The sequence below is a fragment of the Eucalyptus grandis genome, chromosome 9 (genome assembly GCF_016545825.1).
Source record: "Eucalyptus grandis isolate ANBG69807.140 chromosome 9, ASM1654582v1, whole genome shotgun sequence".
Classification (NCBI taxonomy): domain Eukaryota; kingdom Viridiplantae; phylum Streptophyta; class Magnoliopsida; order Myrtales; family Myrtaceae; genus Eucalyptus; species Eucalyptus grandis.
Genome location: NC_052620.1, coordinates 38441815 through 38461497, shown reverse-complemented (window position 1 = coordinate 38461497; position 19683 = coordinate 38441815). Strand labels below are relative to the sequence as shown.

At 37.8% G+C, this 19683-nt stretch overlaps 2 protein-coding genes across 8 annotated transcripts; both read right to left on the bottom strand.

The window, feature by feature from the left end:
- Positions 1-1714: 1714 nt before the first annotated feature.
- Positions 1715-6748, bottom strand: LOC104419738 (sugar transporter ERD6-like 6). The gene is made up of 18 exons (XM_010031494.3): positions 6295-6748; positions 6117-6179; positions 5914-6003; positions 5343-5402; positions 5199-5264; positions 5036-5101; positions 4846-4921; positions 4416-4480; positions 4179-4271; positions 3922-4002; positions 3749-3833; positions 3116-3162; positions 2928-2990; positions 2790-2849; positions 2648-2713; positions 2505-2564; positions 2286-2400; positions 1715-2189 (listed from the first exon to the last, which is right to left on the bottom strand). The coding sequence occupies exons 1-18, from the start codon at positions 6493-6495 to the stop codon at positions 2080-2082; spliced, it is 1467 nt and encodes a 488-aa protein (XP_010029796.1). The 5' UTR covers positions 6496-6748; the 3' UTR covers positions 1715-2079.
- Positions 6749-11924: 5176 nt separating this feature from the next.
- On the bottom strand, positions 11925-18490 carry LOC104419740 (sugar transporter ERD6-like 6). 7 transcript variants are annotated; one of them, XM_039301494.1, is made up of 18 exons: positions 17951-18487; positions 17788-17850; positions 17585-17674; positions 15788-15847; positions 15638-15703; positions 15484-15549; positions 15293-15368; positions 14896-14960; positions 14672-14764; positions 14409-14489; positions 14237-14321; positions 13492-13538; positions 13334-13396; positions 13202-13254; positions 13057-13122; positions 12912-12971; positions 12666-12780; positions 11925-12435 (listed from the first exon to the last, which is right to left on the bottom strand). In XM_039301494.1, exons 1-14 carry the CDS (start codon positions 18149-18151, stop codon positions 13204-13206), a joined length of 1107 nt encoding a protein of 368 aa, XP_039157428.1. In that variant the 5' UTR covers positions 18152-18487; the 3' UTR covers positions 11925-12435; positions 12666-12780; positions 12912-12971; positions 13057-13122; positions 13202-13203. The 7 variants fall into 7 exon arrangements, with proteins under 7 accessions (XP_039157428.1, XP_039157425.1, XP_039157427.1 ...); XM_039301491.1 differs by having other exon boundaries at positions 14237-14489; positions 17951-18484; XM_039301493.1 differs by having other exon boundaries at positions 13057-13254; positions 13334-13538; positions 17951-18489.
- Positions 18491-19683: the final 1193 nt, after the last annotated feature.

Below are 19683 nucleotides of genomic sequence, written 5' to 3'. Positions count from 1 at the left end.
TGACAAGCTCAGATCAGCCGAAGTGGAAAGTGAGAGTATTTATTGGAGAAAGCCATGGTCCGTTGCTTCGGTTGTTGGATTTGTTGTGTTCAGAAATGTCATTTATGTACACTTCATGTTTACCCAAAACTCATTCCCGACCTAAAAAAAAAAAAGTTTGCATGAGGTGAATTCCATGGCAGACTCACCTGCTTTAAAATCCGGTGTTCATCGTTTAAACTAGATCTAGTGTACCTAACAATAGCCTGACATGGAGTACATTTTCGAATATCAAATATCTCTTCCAGAGAAAAACCAATAAACCGAAACTCTTAATGTGGTATGGTGGGGGTGAGAAAATCATCTAAACACGATGAATAGTAAATTTCCCAAATATCCGAGTAACAATGAGATTACCAGTCCTCAAATTTGTCAATGTGGGATATCATTCTTAAATTATCAATTGCTTCAATTACGTTCCTAAACTTTTTATCAATGTGTAATATCTTCTTTTAAATTTTAACTAGTTCAATTAGATCTTCGGATTTCTTTTAAAATGCACAATATCATCTCTACATTATGGCTACGTTTGTTTTACAAAAATATATTTCGGGAGAACATTTTCCTAATTTTTCAGCAAGCTTAAGAAAATGAGTTGATAAAAAAATATTATCCTAATTAAAAAAACACCAATGCTTAAATTTAGGAAAATGATTTTAAAATAAAATCAAAATTCAATTTTCAAAATATGACAAAATATTACCCTTGAACCTAAAATTCCACATGTGGACACAAGAATTCCAATGCTTGTTCCTAGGTCATTTGTAGGATCTTGAGTCTAGAAGCTAGGGCCAAGTTCATCGAGTCCAATCCGGAGTCCAAAGAGGGCAAGCTTAGAACCTCGATGCCTAGGGTCGAGTCAACAAAGCTATGGCTTAGGACACTAGCGTGAGTGCCCGAGACCTTGGTGCCACTAGCTAGTACCCAACACTTGAGCCTAAGTTCATAGAGGCCAGCCTTAGGACCCCGAACTGTTGCTTGGCTCCTCGTTGCCTTGAATCGATTTTATAGAGGGCAGGCTTGAGACACCAGTGCTTATGCCTTGGGTTCTGACGCGTGTGCCTTGGTCCATGGAGGCTGGGCCCAAGTCTATAAAAGCCAAGCTTAAGACCCCAAAGGCCAAGATACTAGTCCCCTTGCCAATGCCCGAATCTCCCATGCCTAAGCTTGGGTCCATTGAGGTAGAGGCTTGGACCTCAATGCCCATGCTTGGGACCTAGCTATCGTGCACAAGTCACTAGTGCCCAAATAGCAAATGTCTATTTAGAAAAATTAAATTAGATTTCGTTTCTAAATGTCGGAAAATATTTTTTTGTTATTTTTTCTTATTTTAGCTAAATACCGAAAATTATTATTATTTTCTTGGGAAATGACTTTCTAGATAACATTTTTCAGAAATGTACTATTTTTTTTGCGAAACAGACAGGGCCGAAATGAATGAATTCAATTAGGACAGAACTCTCACTCAATATTTTTTTTTTCCTCAAGTCTTCAGTCGAGATTGCGTAAAATGAATAATTTCTAGCCAGCTAATGCATGATGAGTTCGTAAGAGTGATGAACGCGTTTGATGGAACGGAAGTCGTTGGTATGTTTGAGGAAAAATAACTTTGAAAAGAAGAGTGCCCAACCAGTCAAGGACAAAGAACTTTAAAGTTTGCCTCCGAAGAATCAGAGAAAGACACTGCTAACTTGAGTGGAATTCTCTTATTTTGTCATATCAAAATCTGCATGCTTACAATGGAAAATGCACGTCCAGTATATTGACGGACTAAGACAATGGAAACATTAAATTGGAAGACTATTCAAACTTAGAAATCTCTAGATATTGATCTTGGAGGCTTCCTCGTCATTAGATTCATTCGATCATATTACGGCCGAAATCTCCCTTTTTTCGTAAAAAGATCAAATGTGCTTGGTTGATTGATGAGGTTTGAGGTGGGCTTGTGAGTTGGCTATTATCGATGGAATTTGATGCTTCCGCGTCTCTACCATGTTATTAAACAGCAAAAATCAATGTGAGAACCAGAACAAGAATCATCTAAAACGACGACTGAATCTCTTCCAGAGTTCTCCCCTTTGTTTCTGGGACAAAGAGTATCACAAAGACAGCACTACAAGCAGCCACAGCTGCATAGATCGTGAAGGTACCTGTCCAAAATTGCAAAGGCCATGTCAGTCAGCAGTTAAGTGTCAAAGCATGAGAGAGCGGGTTGCAGGGAGGAGAGGGAGTGAGGGAGAGAGAACCTCCGGCGCTCCAATCCAACAGTAAGTTTGCTGTCAACGTGATCACCCAAGTTGTTATCCAGTTTGCCAACGTCGCCATGCTGCCGGCATGGCCCTTAATATTCGCCGGAAGAATCTGGCATGCAAAAAGAATAGAAAGTTTCAAGTTGGTCTCCATAAATCACGGGATGCTAGGACATATTCATTAATTTATTGAAATGACTATGGATCTGTGCTTACCTCAGACATGATAAGCCATGGAATAGAACCCATTCCCAGAGAGAAGGCGATGACAAAAGCCTGGATAAGATAACGCTCAGAACATACCCTTCAACTTATATGCACAACGAATAAGTACAGACAGTGAGCATAAATGATCATACCACAAGCCCGACAACCGACAATATTCCCATTATGCTGTATAATTGAGAGTCTTCTGAAGCAGAACTCTAGAATATGGAAGAACAATGCCTCAGAAAAGCAGATAATCGGAAAAGAAGGGGTTGTACTAACAGGAGTACTGACCTCTATATAGAACACCACGGCCACAAAAAGAAGGCTCAAAGTCATTGCGGATGAGGATACCTGCAAAGACAGATATCAGTTCCCGATTTGAGCGTGTTTTAGAGAATCTTAACTTAGCGAGAATCTTGTCATACGCACTATGAGAAGCAGCCTTCGGCCTGCTTTATCTGGGAGACAAGTCGCTACCCCAGTGCAAAGAACCTACAGCATGAAGGGTCCTTACACCTCAGATTTTTTTTTTTTTTGATAAAGTCCTTACACCTCAGATTAGGTCAAAAGTTTATTGCACTGTTTAACTGCTGCCACCGAGAGAATCGCCACTTTACCTGGATAGCACCGAGTCCAACAGTTGCGACATTACTTGAAGAAATCCCTGTTCAAAATCAATGCACATTAATGGAAGCCTAATCAACCAAGAGAAGCTTTATTGGGTCGCATCCATCAGACAGATGCTATTTGGAACAACAGCAAGGATCAATATGCCTTTGGTCATCCTGACTAAAGCAGAATCAAAAAGAGAAATTTCTTGGTTTTTTTGCAGGCTTGTAGAATCTGCTAGTAATATCCTCTAGGGAATGGAATGTGCTAATTTATTGGACTATTGATAATTTATATCAATCAATTCTTTCAACAACTCTTGCATAGATCAAGTTTAGGGCTTTTGTCCAACTTCAATTGATAGTCCTCTATTCAAATCTATTTAAATAGCAAAAGAAAACATTCGATTACTAATCTGTTTTATTAAACCTAACATAATGTGATATCTGCATCCTCAATTAGAAAAAAAGTACAGATAAATGCAATCTTTTGGGAGAAGAGCATAATGAATAGCTTTCAGCCTAGTCCTTGATGGTAACATTGAAAAAGAGAGAGATTTAAAGTTGCAGGTCCTAATAAATTCACTTCTTTGCTCTAGTTAAATTGACATAAGGCTGCAATGCAACACAATCAGTCGCCACCTGCACTTTCAAATATTGTGGTGGAATAGAAGAAGACACCATTGATGCCACTGAGTTGCCGGAGCATAAGTAGTCCAATACCTACCTGCAACACATATATTTGACACAAGAAAGGACAAGATGTCAAGGTATGAGATCATAAAGCTCAAGATAGATTCAAGTGAAACATTTACCATCAAAGGAAACCAATATCTTTTCTTCTTGAGCTCTGCAAACCTGATTGTTGTTGTTTTGTCTGTTGATGCAACACAGCTCTGTGTAAAGTGTATAATTCATTACAATTGATACTACTTTACAAAGAGAGAAGTTCAAACATAAGTACATCCATTATCTTATATCGAGTTCTTTTGTGGCAGAAAAGGCCCAAAGAACTGCACGGATGACAATTTTTTAACATTACAACCTTCAAGTTGGAAAAGCTTTTCAATACCTTGATTTCATCAACTTCAAGGGAAATATCAGTATCAGATCCCCGTAGGACCTGCAAAGAGGCTTCAAATTCCTGCGTCAAACCCATTTGGGCCTGTGGCATTTTCCATTCCAATGAATATAAAGCAGAAGAAAAACATAAGAAAACAGTGGATGGAGAAATGAGAGCAGGAAGTTAATAAACGGGTGGGTTCAAACAAAGAATTAAGTACGGAAAAGACCAAATAAGATTTCATACCAACCATCGAGGAGACTCTGGGATGAAAAATAAGCCAGGAATCAATATTAGACATGGCAGAGACCCTGAAAATAATATTAAAAATCAATATCAGGGAATATAATATAGCAAGAAATAAGTGAGATAAGTGTCACCAAATAGCCCCAGAAAACTGATGAGTGTGTACTCGACCAATGACCTTATAAAAGAAACACCATCATTTGTAGAACAAATGAACTGTTGTTCATTGTATATTCTAGAGAGTTATGTTCAAAATTAATAAGTAAAATTTATGTGGGCAGTAGAGATGTCCAAAAGCATCGTATATTTTTAGCCAAAAAAAGAAACAGCAGAGGGCTTTTTTTGTGTTGGAAGTATTGTCTCCAAAGTTAAGTACATCCAGCATCATATACTTCTCTTACGAAAGATGATTTTCTCTTCGTGGACTTACCCAAGATAGCAAGGATCCTCCAGTTGACAAATAGTCCGAAAAGGTAAGCCAACAATGTTCCGAATGTGATTGACAGCTACTAAAAGAAAGGGAAATCAAGCGTTTTCCACGATTTGTTGAAACAACTTTAAAACTATTAAACGAAAGGGTATCAGTCAAGCAGAAGATGAAGAGCGGTAGGCGTGTTGACCTGATTCACAGATCCCAGGGTTCCTCTCATGTTCTCGGGCGATATCTCAGCTATGTAAACCGGCACCTATAGATACCCAAGGGCCAGAATTGAGATTTGTCACACTGCTGCCAAAGTGCACGAGTGCAAAGGGCTTAACAAGAAAGAGCTTTCCAAAGATTACCACATAAGAAATTACACCCACTCCGTATCCCCCCAACAACCTTCCTATGTATAAGAAGGAGGAATCCTACAGAAGCAGCCAAGAAGTACATAAGGATGTAGTTGATCGAATTTCAGGAATTATCTGACCATAGTGATCACTCACCTTGGCAAACGATATTGCCAACCACCCTAAGACATTAGGGACTGCAGCGATCATCAGAGACTGCAGTTGAACATTGTAAGAAACTAACAGTGTCCACACAAAAATTATAGAATTCTCAACAGAAGCAATCCTAACGACATTGTTGTGGACATCTAGAAGAAACAGATCAGCCCAACATCGCAGGAAATCAGCGACAAAGTTCCATCATTGTAATTACAGAAATTTGTTTTATGCAGCGAATCACATCAACAGCTTGACCCATAATAAGCGATAGAAACCCAGTGGGAGCTTTAGAGCCTCATGCTGAAAAGCCAGAAGCCACGAAAGGTACTCGAATGATTCTGAAAGCTCCATCAAATAAAAAATGTAAGTCACTCAAAACCGAGGATGCTGGCTGTTCAGTTGCTAAAAGTTTCCAAAATTCTGCCGCATCATCCAAAGAATGATTTCAGCAGAAGAGCAAACAGCCAGAAGAACTAAAAGCTACCCTGAAATTGCTTAAGATTCGTCTGAGACAAATGATAAAAGAAACTCCTATGAAAATGGCAGCTGATCAGAATGAGTGGCATACCCCTTTCCGGCCGATGTGCTCTGCCATCTGGCCGCTCATGACTGCCCCAACCATACCTCCCACATTTACCAAGGAGGCAAATATTGAATACTGTATCCACCATCGTACAGCGATCAAGAAGGCATTGCGTCAATTGACAGAAGAAAAAGAGATCCAAAACCAGAACTGAAAGATTAGACTCTAGATCCTGAAGCAAGTCGAACCTGTGAGACCGAAAGGCCTAGGTCGCTTTCTATGTCCTCCTCTGTAGGAGACGAATATCCACACTGAAATCCGAAACAGCACAAGAATTACACAACCACAGAACTCGCCAATAAATAGATAGATAGATGGGTTGATGGATAGGTAGAATTAAAACACGTCATGCCAATTCGGGCTTACGGAGAATCCGAACTGAGCAGAGCCTAAGGCGACTGTCAACACACAAAGCAGGACGGAAACAGAGCCGCTGTGGAGGTTCTTTGCCGATCCGGAGGGGGTGGACTGATTCGACGCCTCCCCCTGCATTGCGTACCACACCCCCGTGCGGAGGAGCGGCTTCCTCATGTCCCTCCCGACCTCAGCGTCTTCATGGGCGCCCATGTCGAAGCTCGAGGTCAACAGCTCCTTCACCAGATGCTGCTGCTGCTGCTTGTTGTTCTTCTTCTTCCTCCTGCTTAGCTCGAGTAAAGGAGGGAGCGCGATGCGAAGTGGGTTTTGGATCTTGAAGGAGGAGATTGCGGAATTACTATGGATGGTGATCGAGAAGATGTGAGGAGATGATGAGTTGTTCCTCTAACTGTAGGTGTGGAAGCAGGGGGAGAAGGGTGGTGGAACGAAGGTGGCAGTGCTGACCCTCGGATGGCGCGTATCTTGAAATTAAAAGACTGCGGCGATGCGAAGGCATGTGTCGGGACATGTCTTTTTCAGTTTTTGTATGTATAAAAAAATATGGTAGGATATCACCGCAATAAGTGGCGCCACTCGCTTCGAGCTTTCTCCCCCTCACGAAAGGAAAAAATTCGAATCCCAGCACGTCGCAAGTAGACTTACCCGCTTCACGGGGTGGTGGGTTCCTCCGTGAGCCCCGGTTTGCCCGTCGTTTATCGAACATGGGTTTCTTGGATTATCAAAAAAAAAAATATATATATATATATATATATATATATATGGTAGGATTCTCGAGAGTAAATGATTTGAAAATTGAGTTTTTTAAAAATAGTTGTTTGTGTCGTCTACAAAAATGAACAAACGGAAATTTTTTTCACCGATTAGTTATTTTAAGCGATGCAAATGATTGTTTTTAAGAAATAATCACTTATATCGTTTACAAAATGAATGGGCAAAAAATATTATCATCGTTCACGATAATGTTAAGGTATAATTTATTATTGATAATAAAAATATTTTTTATTGACTAATTATTTTAGGTGATCATTTTTTAGGAAAATATTTTCAAAATCATTCATTTTTTCGCGAAAAAAAACGAACAAAAAATGATTCTTCAAATAAGCATGTTTCAATTTTCTTAATGATATATTGCAAATTTTTACTTTGTTTTCCAAATTTACAATGGTCCAACGCTTTAAAAGATTAATGAAAATTTTATATACGAATCTAAAAGTCAGTATAGATTTAGATACTAAACATTTTATTCATTAAATAATAGAGAAGTTGAATGACTCTTTGGACTTAATAAGAAGTCTTACCAAATGGATTTGAGTAGGGGTGAATTTGAGTCAACTATGAGCGAGTAACTCGAACCGCACTTGATTTCAAGAAATTAAAAAAAAAATGAATTTCAAGAAAACTACTTATTTCAAATAGTAATTATAGTAATCCAAAGAAGGGAAAATATGGTGGTTTCGTGTAAGGAAAATACGGGATTGGTCCTGTTCAATGAGCGCCATTAGATTAAGAAAGAATAAACTTTGATTGTAACTTTTTTTTTTTTGGAACAAACAACTTTGATTGTAACTTACTGACTAGAAGATAGTACATCTTTAAGTTTCACTTAGGATTAAAGTGAAAATTGAGGATTTTTTTAGATAAAAGAAAAAAGTTCTGGGCATAATTGAGATTGATGCTGAGGGCTTTAAGGGAATCAGTGAGAATCTAGAATTAATGCAAGTGGGCTTTAGTTTTTCACATTTTTTTTTTAACTACTCCCTTATTTTTTCTTATTCCTTTCAAAAAGATTCGTATGTTATAATATGATGCACCTAATCTCAACCTTTTCTTTTTGTTTTTCATCACTTTGTTTTTATAGTCTCCTTTTCTTGTTAAGTTAATTTAAACTTTAACATATAAGTAACTTCTAATATGTTAAAGAATGACTCCACATAAATCCAATCAATTATTATTTGATGTATACAAATTTAGTTATCATTCTTTTTTATTATCACTTAGAATTTAATTTTCTTTGAAATCGTAAATGGAAGTAAAATAAATACTAGGAGCGCTTGTCATGACTTTTTAGGCTAGTAGAACAAGATCCCTCATTAGAGAATTAACATGCTAACCCAATTTGCACCATTGCTTTGTTATTTTAACTTATCACTTGCTATCTTTGATCATCTTTATATTTTTTAAGCTATGTCAACTAATTCCTTTTCTTTCATCAAATATTTGCATAATCTGGAAAAGCACCAAAAAAGTCTTAAACCTTACATTAGTACCAATTTAGATCTAAACATTTCAATTGAACCGATTTAATTCTAAACATTTTTCACAATAGTACTAATTTAATCTATCCGACCAATTTAAATAGGAAATTGCTGACATGGCATGACTGTTATTGAGGTGGAAATTTTTTATAATATTTTAATAGTTTTGTTTATAATTTTTTCCCCTTTTCTTTTTCTTTGGATTGCCATAGGCACAAGTGTCGTGGCCCTCCTCACCGGATCTAGCAAGGGCATGACCTCGACCTAGGTGAGGGCTCGACCCTTGCAGCAAGGGTTGCCCTCACGACCTCTGGTGAGGGTTGAGCCCTAGCTAAATTTGGCGGGAGTCACCCTTGCCCAAGCCGTGAGGGTCGTGCCCTCGCTAGATTTGGCGAGGGCGACCCTTGCTTGTGGTTGGTTCAGGCCATGACACCTTTGTTGGCTCTCGCCTCTGGCGGGTGATCGCCGACCATAGTCTAAAGGAAAAAAAAAAAAGGAAAGAAAAAAAGGGAAAAAAATTTAAAAAGTAAAAAAATTATTAAAAAATTATTTCAAAATATTTATGATAACCAACCTTGTCATGTAGAGTGGTCGACATCTACGTTAACAATTTCTGATCTAAATTGGCCAGATGAACTAAATTAGTACAAATGTAAAATGCTTTAACACTAAATTGGTCCAATTGAAATATTTAAAATTAAATTTGTATCAATGCAATTAGTTTATGACTTTTTTAGTACTTTTCCCTTCCATAATCATAAGGTCACATAACTCAAAGTGCCATTACAAAATTCAACCCTAATAATTTATAAGTGTTAAAATCTCTATTTAAGTTCCAAAATAAAATAGCTCGACCCTATTTAAAAGAGAAACAATTTGAAATAATGATGATGATTGCATGTTAATATGTCTTATACATGATTGTGTATTCACCATATGCAAAGGAGACACATGACCTTATCAATTTTTTTTTTTAACTAATTGAGTCATCGAAAAATTTAGCAAAACATGAGATATCATTATAAAAACTATCACATTGATTTTAATGTGACAAAACATGGATAACCTTAAAATTTATCATTTTAGTAAGTCTTCCGACTCTAAAATTATACGGATATTTACATATAAATGTAATTTTGGAGTTATTTTTCATTGGTTGATAGAAGAGTCTTCATATATCTAGAATATGTACATAAAACAGTCTAAACTTTAGTAAAAAATATATTTAGCCAAATTGAGATTTGTAGAGAGTGCTCCAAATGTTGAAAAATTGAAAATCATCAAGCAAACTACATACCAAATTTCCACTGTAATTAAAAGATTAAATACATTGTGATTATTAAGTCTTTTCGGTCCCGCTGCCACGAACGTGTGTATATTCTAATAAACATGACTTCGGCGGGTTAATATTCGAATGAACGCGATTTTCATGTGCGATGCAGGTTTTTCTTTTTAGCTTTGAAATTTTTGGAAAGGTCTTTTCGTTATTGGTCTTTTGAAATTTGCACCCGAAGGACACGTTTGAACTTTCCATCGATTCCGTCCACGGTCTTGTGCGAGACAGATCCACAGACGAGATTTTATTTATTTATATTTCCAAAAAAAGAGGAGGAATAAAGGTGTCTATGCTCAGTAGTCAGTGGTCAGAGTAGTTTAATTTGTGTTTGACTTTTTTTCAAAAAGAAGGATCGGGAGACATCATAGTACGAATGATAAGGAATGTCGGATGCAAAAGTAACGTGACTCCTAGCTGCCGGAAAATTAGTTTTTAATTGCAGTTGGCTAATGTATGAAGGTCGACTCTTTTATGATTTGGTATCAATGCAATTAATGTATGATTTTTTTAATATTTTTTCTTTTCATAATCATAAGGTCACATAATTCCAAGTGCCATTACAAAATTCGACCCTAATAATTTATAAGTGTCAAAATCTCTATTTAAGTTCCAATATAAAACATGTCAACCTATTTAAAAGAGAAACAATTTGAAATAATGATGATGATTGCATGCTAATATGTCTCATACATGATTGTGAATTCACTATATGCAAAGGAGACACATAACCTTATCAAAACTTTTTTTTAATTAATTAATTGAGTCATCGAAACATTTAGCAGAATATGAGATATCATTATAAAAACTATCACATTGTTTTTAGTGTGACAAAAAATGGATGACCTTGAAAGTTATCATTTTAATAAGTCTTCCGACTCTAAAATTATACAAATATTTATATGTAAAGGTAATTTTGGACTTATTTTTCATTGGTTGATAGAAGAATCATAAGATATCTAGAATATGTACATAAAACCATCTAAACTTTAGTAAAAAAAATCTATTTAGCCAAATTGAGATTTGTAGAGAGTGCTCCAAATGTTGAAAAATTGAAAACCATCAAGCAACCTATAATACCATTTTCCACTGATTAAAAGATTAAATACGTTGTGATTATTAAGTCTTTTCGGTCCCGCTGCAACGAACGTGTGAACATTCTAATAAACATGACTTCGGCGGGTTAATATTCTAATGAACACGACTTTCGTCGTAGGTTTTTCTTTTCAACTTTGAAGTATTTGGAAAGGTTTTTTCATTATTTGCCTTTTGAAATTTGCACCCGAAGGACACGTTGGAACTTTCCATCGATTCAATCCAAAGTTTTTTGCGAGACAGATCCACAAAATAGATAATTTTTTTTTAAAAATAAAAAGAAGAGGAGGAATAAAGGAGTCTAATGCGGTCGTTAGAGTACTTTAATTTGTGCTTTGACTTTTTTCGGAAAGAAGGATCGGGAGACATCATAGTACGAATGATAAGGAATGCCGGATGCAGCTAGCTGTCGGAAAAATAGTTTTTAATTGCAGTTCGCTAATGTGTGGTCGACCCTTTTAACAGCTCGCCCCCCAAACAAATAAAAATAAAATCACATTATCATCCACTGGTCAGCGATGCAACGGCAGTTCCCAAAATCACGCCTGAATATAAATTACCTAACCTTCTTAAGTTTTCAGCCGAAATGGCAAGAAATGTCAAATGTCTCGTCCCAAAGAAAAATCAGATTTAATTATGAAATATCAAATGTCTCATCCTTAAGAAAAATCGATTCATGACAAAATTCTTACCCAATTCAAATGCTGCATTCTTCTCAAATTTTTAGTTGAGATTGCATGAAATGAATAATTTCAGGGCCAGCTAATGCTTGAGGAGTTTGTGAGAATGGTGAATATATTTGATGGAATGAAAGCATTTGGTATGTGTGAAGAAAAATAACTTTGGATAGAAGAGTTTCGCTATTAAAACATAGAGGAATGTTCTACGAACGAAGGATATAGATTTTGAGATTCATCACCAAAGAATCGGATAACGAGTCCAAGAAACTACTCGGAGGAGTGCTCATTTATTTATTATTTTGCTTGAAGAATCCTCATATATTTTGTCAAATCAAAATTTGCATGTCTATAAATAGAGAACGCTCCTCCTTTATATGGACAGACTAAGACTAGGAAAAATTTAACGGACAAAACATTGATTTAGAAGACCACTCAAACTAAAAAACTAACTTGAACTAGGAAACCAGTCTGAATTAGAAAGCTTAATCAAATCAAAAAACCTATTTAAAACATAAATAATCCTCCAGTCTTAGCCCGGCCGACGTGGCATTTATTCTTCAATTTCTAAAAGCTCATCTCGGGGGCCTTCTCCTTATTGGATCCATCGGATCATGTCACGGCCGAAATCTCCCTTAATTTACATAAATATCAAAGGCGATGGGCTCATTAGTGAGGTTTGAGGCGGGCCTGTGAGCTGGTTATTATCGATGGAATTTGATGCTCCTGCACCTCTTACGATATTATTCAGCAGTAAAAATCAATGCGACACCTGGAGGCAAGAATCATTCATCATTCATACGACGACTGAATATCCTCCAGAGTTCTCCCCTTCGTTTCCGGGACAAAGAGGATCACAAAGACAACAGTACAAGCAGCCACGACTGCGTAGATTGTGAAGGTACCTGTCGAAAATCGCAAAGGCCGTGTCAGTCAGCAGGCAGGTGTTAAAGCGTGGGAGAGCGTGCTGCAGGAAGACAAGGAGGGAGAGGGAGAGAGAACCTGCAGCGCTCCAATCCAACAGCAAGTTTGCCGTAAGTGTGATCGCCCATGTTGTCGACCAGTTCGCCAACGTTGCCATGCTGCCGGCGAGGCCCTTAATGTTCGGGGGAAAAATCTGACGTGCATAGAGAAGCAAATCTTGAGTTAGCATCTACATGACCATTGAGCAACCGCCACTTGAACGCGCAACCTGGAGGAGAATTCTCTACTCTAGGATTTAGTGAAAAATAAGCAGATTGTGCTTACCTCAGACACGATAACCCATGGAACAGATCCCATTCCCACAGAGAAGGCAACCACGAAAGCCTGGATGTAATGACACTCAAAACATAGCCTTAGGAACTTATTAAGCACATGAATAAGTACAAACAGTGAGTGTAAATGATCATACCACAAGCCCAACCACCGACAATATTCCCATTATGCTGTATAGTTTAGAGTCTTCTGAAGCAGAGCTCTGTCAAATGCAAGAAGAATGCCTCAACAAGCAGCCATTGCCTCAGAAGCCAAAGGGTTGTACTAGCTTCATTACTGACCTCTATGCTACGGCCACAAAAATAAGGCTCAAAGTCATCGCGGATGAGGATATCTGCAGAAAAGGATTTAGATATCCAATTCAAGCGTGCTTTAGAGAGTCTTAAATTTAGTGAGAATCTAGGCATACGCACTATTAGAAGCAGCTTTCGGCCTGCTTTGTCCGGAAGCCAAGTGGTAGCCCCAGTGGCAAGAACCTACAGCATGCAAGTTCCTTACACCTCAGATTAGGTCTAAAGTGTTGGCATTGTTTAACTGCTGCATAAGACCGCTGACAGAATCGCCACTTTACCTGGATAGCACCGACTCCAGCAGTTGCGACATCACTTGAAGAAAAACCTAGTGAAAATCAATGCACATTTTTGGAAGCCTAATCGACCAAGAGAAGCTTTATTGGGTTGCATCCATCAACAGATGCTACTCAGAACAACAGCAAGGATCAATATGCCTTTGCTCATCCTGACTAAAGAAGAATCTAAGAGAAATTTCTTGTCTTTGCAGGCTTGTAGAATCTGCCAGTAGCATCCTCTAGGGAATGAGATAGGCTAATTGATTGAACTATTGATAATTACTATCAATCAATTTTTTCAACAGAAAACATTTGATTACTCCAACTTCAATGGATTGCCATCTATTTAAGTCTATTTAAATAGTGACAGAGAACATTCGATTACTAATCTGTTTAAATAAACCTAACATAATGTGATATCGGCATCCTCAGAAAAAAAGAATAGACAATATGCAATCTCTGGGGAGAAGAGCATAACAAATAGTTTTCAGTTTAGTCCTTAATAGTAACATTGAAATTAGCAATCCATTAAAATTCCTAACATAATGTGACATCCGCATTCTCAATTAGAAAAAAGTACAGACAAATGCAATCTTTCTGTGGGGAAGAGCATAATGAATAGTTTCTGGCTTAGTCCTTAACAGTAACATTCTAGAAAGGGAGAGATTTGAAGTTGCAGGTTCTACTAAATTCCCTTTGCTCTGATTAGATAAAATATAGGCTGCACTGCCACACAATCAATCGCCACCTGCATTTTCAAATATTGTGGTGGAGTAGAATAAAACACCATTGATGCCACTGAGTTGCCGGAGAATAAGTAGGCCAACACCGACCTGCAATACATATATTTGACACACGAAAGGACAACATGCCAAGTTATGAGATAATAAGTCCAACATCGATCCAAGTGAAACAATTACCATCAAAGGAAACCAATATCTTTTCTGCTTGAGCTCTGCAAGCCCAATCGTTGTTCTTTCGCTTGTTGATGCAACAGATGTCTAACGGAAATATAATTGATAACAGTTAATACTACTTTATTAAGAGAGGAGTTGAAACATAAGTAGATCCATTACTTTAGCTAACTATCTCAAGTTCTGTTGCAGCAGAAACAGCTCAAAGAACTACACGGATGTATATTTATTATATTCATAACATTCAAATTGGAAAAGCTTTTCAATACCTTGATTTCATTGACTTCATGGGAAATATCAGTATCAAAACCCCGTAGGACCTTTAAAGAGGCTTCCAGTTCCCCTCTATAATCCATTTTGGCCTGCAGCATTTTCCATTCCAAAGAGCATAAAGCAGAGGAGAAAATAAGAAAACTGTGAAGGAAGAAATTAGAGCAGGAAGTCCCTAAAAAGTAAGAATTAAATACAGAAAAGACCATATCAAATTTCATACCAACCATCGAGGAGACTCTGGGATGAAAAATAAGCCAGGAATCAATACTAGACATGGCAGAGACCCTGCAAAAGATGCTCAAAATCAATATCAAAGAAAATAAGTAGAAATAAGTGAGTGTCCTGAAACCCATGGCATGAGAAAACTGCTGAGTGTCCTTGGCGAATGACCTTATAAAAGAAACACCATCATTTGTAAAGAAAATGGGCCCGTCGTTCGACAAATATCATAGATAGAGTTATGTTCATTTGTGGGCATTACGGATGTCCAAAAGCTTTTTATGCAGTTAGCGGAAGCTTTTTCTATGTTGGAAGTTTGTGTAATAGTGTGAGAAGTCAAGTACATCCAGAATGATATACTTCTCTTCCAAAAGATGATTTTCTCTTCATGGACTTACCCACGATAGCAAGGATCCTCCAGTTGAGAAATATTCCAAAAAGGTAGGCCAACAATGTTCCGATTGTAACCGAGAGCTACTAAAAAGAAAGGCGAATGAAGCATTTTCCATGATTTGTTAAAACAACTTCGAAACTATTAAAAGAAAAGGGGTCACGTCAAGCAGATGATTAAAGTGGCAGGCGTACTGACCTGATTCACAGATCCCAGGGTTCCTCTCATGTTGTCAGGCGATACCTCAGTTATATATACCGGCACCTATTAATACCAAATAAAGGGAATTTGTCGCACCGCTGCCGCGTGCAAGTTTAAAGGGTTTAATAAGATAAAGCTTTCCAAAGATTACCACATAAGAAATCACGCCCACGCCGAATCCCCCCAACAATCTTCCTATGTATAAGAGTAAGGAATCCTGCACAAGCAGCCAAGGAGTACATGAGGATGCAGCTGCGAGCGATTGAATTCCATGTATTATCTGACCATAATATTCACTAACCTGGGCAAATGACATTAACAGCCACCCTATAACATTAGGGACTGCAGCGATCATCAGCGACTGCAGATGAACATGGTAAGAAATTTAACAGTGTCCACACCATAATCATAGAATACCTAACAAAAGCAATCTTAGAGACGTTCGTTTAGGACATTTAGAAGGAACAGGTCACCCCAGCAAAGTTAGAAATCAGCAGTAAAGTTCCAGCGTGACAATGTCTTGTGAGATTGTACTCATATTCATTTACCATATACAGCTTCACCCATAATAAGCAATAGAAACCCAGTGGACGCTTTAGAGTCGCATGCTGAAAAGCCAGAAGCCAAGGAAAAAGCTTGGGGGTTGCGGGATCCCAACTTTTCGACCTCTACTTGTGGCTTTCTATACGAAAGTTACTCGATGACTCCAAGAGCTCCATTGAATTAAGAACGTAAGTTACTCAAAATCGAGAAGCTTACTTTTTTTTATTCAAGATGCTGGCTGTTTTGAGTGCTGAAATTTCTGAAAACTGGTCACATTATCCAAACAATAATTTCAGCAGAAAAGCAAAAAGCCAAAAGAACTAAAGGCTATTGTCAAGAATATGTTCTGAGCTTGAGTCCATGAAAGAAATCCGATCTAATTAGTAATTTCAAATCCCAATAGAACGTTATTTACATTAGAAAAGTCTTCATTGGACTTTTGGTTGACCGAACAAATGAAGCAATCGGTTATTTTTGGCTTCCTATATTGGATCCATATATATATAGCATTACGCTTCCAAATAAAGGAATCAAGCATTTTGTCGGAGTTGCTAGGCCGCCGGTCTTCCTTTGAATGAGTAGAAAAGCTTTTGATTGCAACAATCCATTATTTGGCGTGTTCATGAATTACATCCAAAAAACGTTGCAAGTATTTGAAACCAATAAATTCCAGATGAAATTTGTGGATTTTTTAATTAGATTGAGAGATTGATTAGCAAAGAATTATGAGGTCCACATACTGTGTATTAGATGTAATTGAGGGCTTGAAACAATAATTGTTTGAGTGACTCAATGTGGTTGTAATTTCCATCATAATGCTTAATCTATAATAAAATCATGTGCTACTTCCCCCCATGGAGTGAGTCCCACCAACCGAGCCACATAAATCAGATATCTAATTTATTTCCTTGTTATGTTTACTTTTTGTCCGATCACATGTTTTCGCTACAATTGGCACATGGTCAAGTTCAACTGACTTGAAATGAATCAATGGCGACAAAAAAAGGAAAGTGAAAACTAACAAATTTGATGGGAAGTATTTTGACATCTGGAAAATGCAAATTACTTATACCAAATGAATTGGTGCCTACCCATGTCTAATGAGAAGCTAAAGTCAATGAAGCAAACTAATTGGGATTTGTTGGATAGACAAATGTTGGGTTTTATTCAGATGAAATTGGCTCATAATGTTGTGTTTAACATTTTCATATAGACGATTATTATAAGATTGATGTCTTGTCAGACATGTATGAGAAGCTCTTTAAGTCAACAAAGTCCATTTGATGTGCTATCTATTTTAGTTAAAATGGATGGAGATATGTTAGTTGTTGAGTATATCAGTGAATTCGATATGGTTGCTAGTTAATTGAGTTCGATATGCTTTGATATTTTAATCCTCAATATATGATAGTTGAAATATTACTGTTACCGCTCTCAGTAATTTCTCTAGTTAACGAGATCAACATTGGTAACTAAATTTTCCTGTTGACTAAGACAAATAATGCAAGAAACTCCAATGAAAAAGGCATCTGATCGAAATGAAAAAGTGGCATACCCCTTTCCGACCAACGTACTCTGCCATCTGACCGCTTATGATTGCCCCCACCATGGCTCCCACATTCACCAAGGAGCCAAATATCGAGTACTACATCCGGCATTGAACCACAATCAAGAACAAATTGCATCAGTTAACCAATCAGAAACAGACTCCAACCCAAAAGAGAGAGATTAAATTCCGGTTCCTGAAGCAAGTCGAACCTGTGACAGCGAAAGGCCCAGGTCGCTTATTATGTCGTCCTCCGTGGGAGACGAATATCCACACTGATAGCCGAAACAGCATGAGATTTACACAATCACCAAATTCAATGATAGACAGATAGATAGACAGACAGAGAGACAGAAGCAGAACGCATTGGCTTACAGCGAATCCGAACTGAATAGGGCCTAAGGCGACCATCAGGACACAGAAGAGGACGGAGAAGGAGCCCTCACGGAGGATCTGCGCCGATCCGGAGAGGCTGGACCGACTCGATCCCTTCCCCTTCATCACGTACCAGATCCCTGGGTGGAGCAACGGCTTTCTCAGGCCCCTCTCAACCTCAGCAGCTTCAATGCCGCTCATGTCGGAAGCTCGAAACCGAAACTTCTCCCAGAGATGCTGCTGCTGCTACTTCTTCTCGTTCTTCCCTTATCTCAAGTGAGCGAGAGGGCCATGCGACGTGGGATTCGAGCCTTCGAGAGTTCGCGAACGGTCATGGTACGACGATGGAGAAGATAATATGAGGAAACGAGTCGCCTCTCTGACTGTTGGTTGCTGAAGAAGAAGATGGACCCTTCCAGGGGGGCTCCATGGCTGTCTGCACGCACAAGTTTTTACCATTGCGGTTGGCCGATGTGTCTTTTCTCCGAGGGGTCTTTGCCAGAGAGTGATTGACAGTCGCTACAAGATGATGATGGCTCGACCACGTATTTTGGCATAGCACGTGGGGAAAGGTGAGCGACGGTCCCGCACCGTGCAGTCGGCGGGGCCTTCCTCGACCACAAGATTTCAAGATAAAGATCGAAGCACTCAGGCAACCGGTACGAGCATCATTCCCTTTTCTACTTTAGTTTTTAACGTACGAAGCAAATCCACCGCATCGCCAAAAGGAGCATTCCTCCTTGGTACTGTTCTTTCTTTTCTAGGTAGGGTTGTGTTTATTTTCTTTCTTTCTTTTTCTTTTGTCAAAGTAGGATTTATATCCTGTCATATCGGGTGCAATCAATGAGTATATTGAAATGTTGGTTAAAACTAGTGCTGTTTTGTTTTAACTCTAGCTTCAAAAGATTGTTTAATGTTCTAAAATGACGGTTTATACGTTAGGCAATGCATTAAGCTCAAAATACGAATGATAAAAGTAAATGATTTTAGCAAAAGAAGGGCATGTGCAAGTCGTTTCAGACACACCGTTGATTTCGTTGAAAATAAATAAATCTAGTCATCAAATGTTTGTGTGAAATCGGCTCCGTTGGTGCTTAAGCGCATTTATTTATTTATTTAAACATTATAACATATCTCGTTAGTTAGCCAAATCAGTTTTTGGCAACAAACATTAAAGAATGATTTTGGCGTTACGATAAATTGCAACTATTTTGAATCCAATTCCCTAGGTATTTCTTTTGTATCGGATTGGAATATAAATATACTTTTTATTTGAATTTGGTTTGTAAGTATCCTCGAAAACTTTTAAAGAACCAAGCGAAAAATATTCTACATTTTGATCGTGTTATTTTCCCTGTCAGCATGTAATCAATGTTTTCACCATCAAAACATGACAACAAACGCCTACTTGAATGCAAGTTCCAATGAAAAAAAAATACTCAGCTTTTTGATAGTCAATGAAAATTGTAATATGGATGGTTAAAAAACAGAAGGATGGATTGAGATCTGCAATTTGTGATTATCACGCAACTTCCTTTCGTTGTTTACTTTCATGAAATTACAAAGGGAGTAATTTTGATGAATTAATTGATGATGCGGAAATAGGATATATGAAGAAATTCGATTTTTCTCCCTTAACTAACTTTTTTCTTAAGTTATTTTATTTTATGGAGGATAAAATACAGCATTTTATTATTTTGGATAGTGAGAGGACCAAACTCTTTATACAAGCT

What these genes read in the sequence shown, in the direction of transcription:
- LOC104419738 (XM_010031494.3), bottom strand. Translation starts at nt 6,495, where the DNA reads ATGGGCGCCCATGAAGACGCTGAGGTCGGGAGGGACATGAGGAAGCCG. An exon ending in GAGGATCCTTGCTATCTTGG is followed by an intron (nt 4,481 to 4,845) that starts GTAAGTCCACGA and finishes TATTATTTTCAG; the next exon opens with GGTCTCTGCCATGTCTAATA. An exon ending in TTGAAGTTGATGAAATCAAG is followed by an intron (nt 4,003 to 4,178) that starts GTATTGAAAAGC and finishes CACTTTACACAG; the next exon opens with AGCTGTGTTGCATCAACAGA.
- LOC104419740 (XM_039301490.1), bottom strand. Translation starts at nt 18,151, where the DNA reads ATGAGCGGCATTGAAGCTGCTGAGGTTGAGAGGGGCCTGAGAAAGCCG. An exon ending in CCCTGGGATCTGTGAATCAG is followed by an intron (nt 15,369 to 15,483) that starts GTCAGTACGCCT and finishes TCTTTTTAGTAG; the next exon opens with CTCTCGGTTACAATCGGAAC. An exon ending in CAGAGTCTCCTCGATGGTTG is followed by an intron (nt 14,765 to 14,895) that starts GTATGAAATTTG and finishes AAAATGCTGCAG; the next exon opens with GCCAAAATGGATTATAGAGG.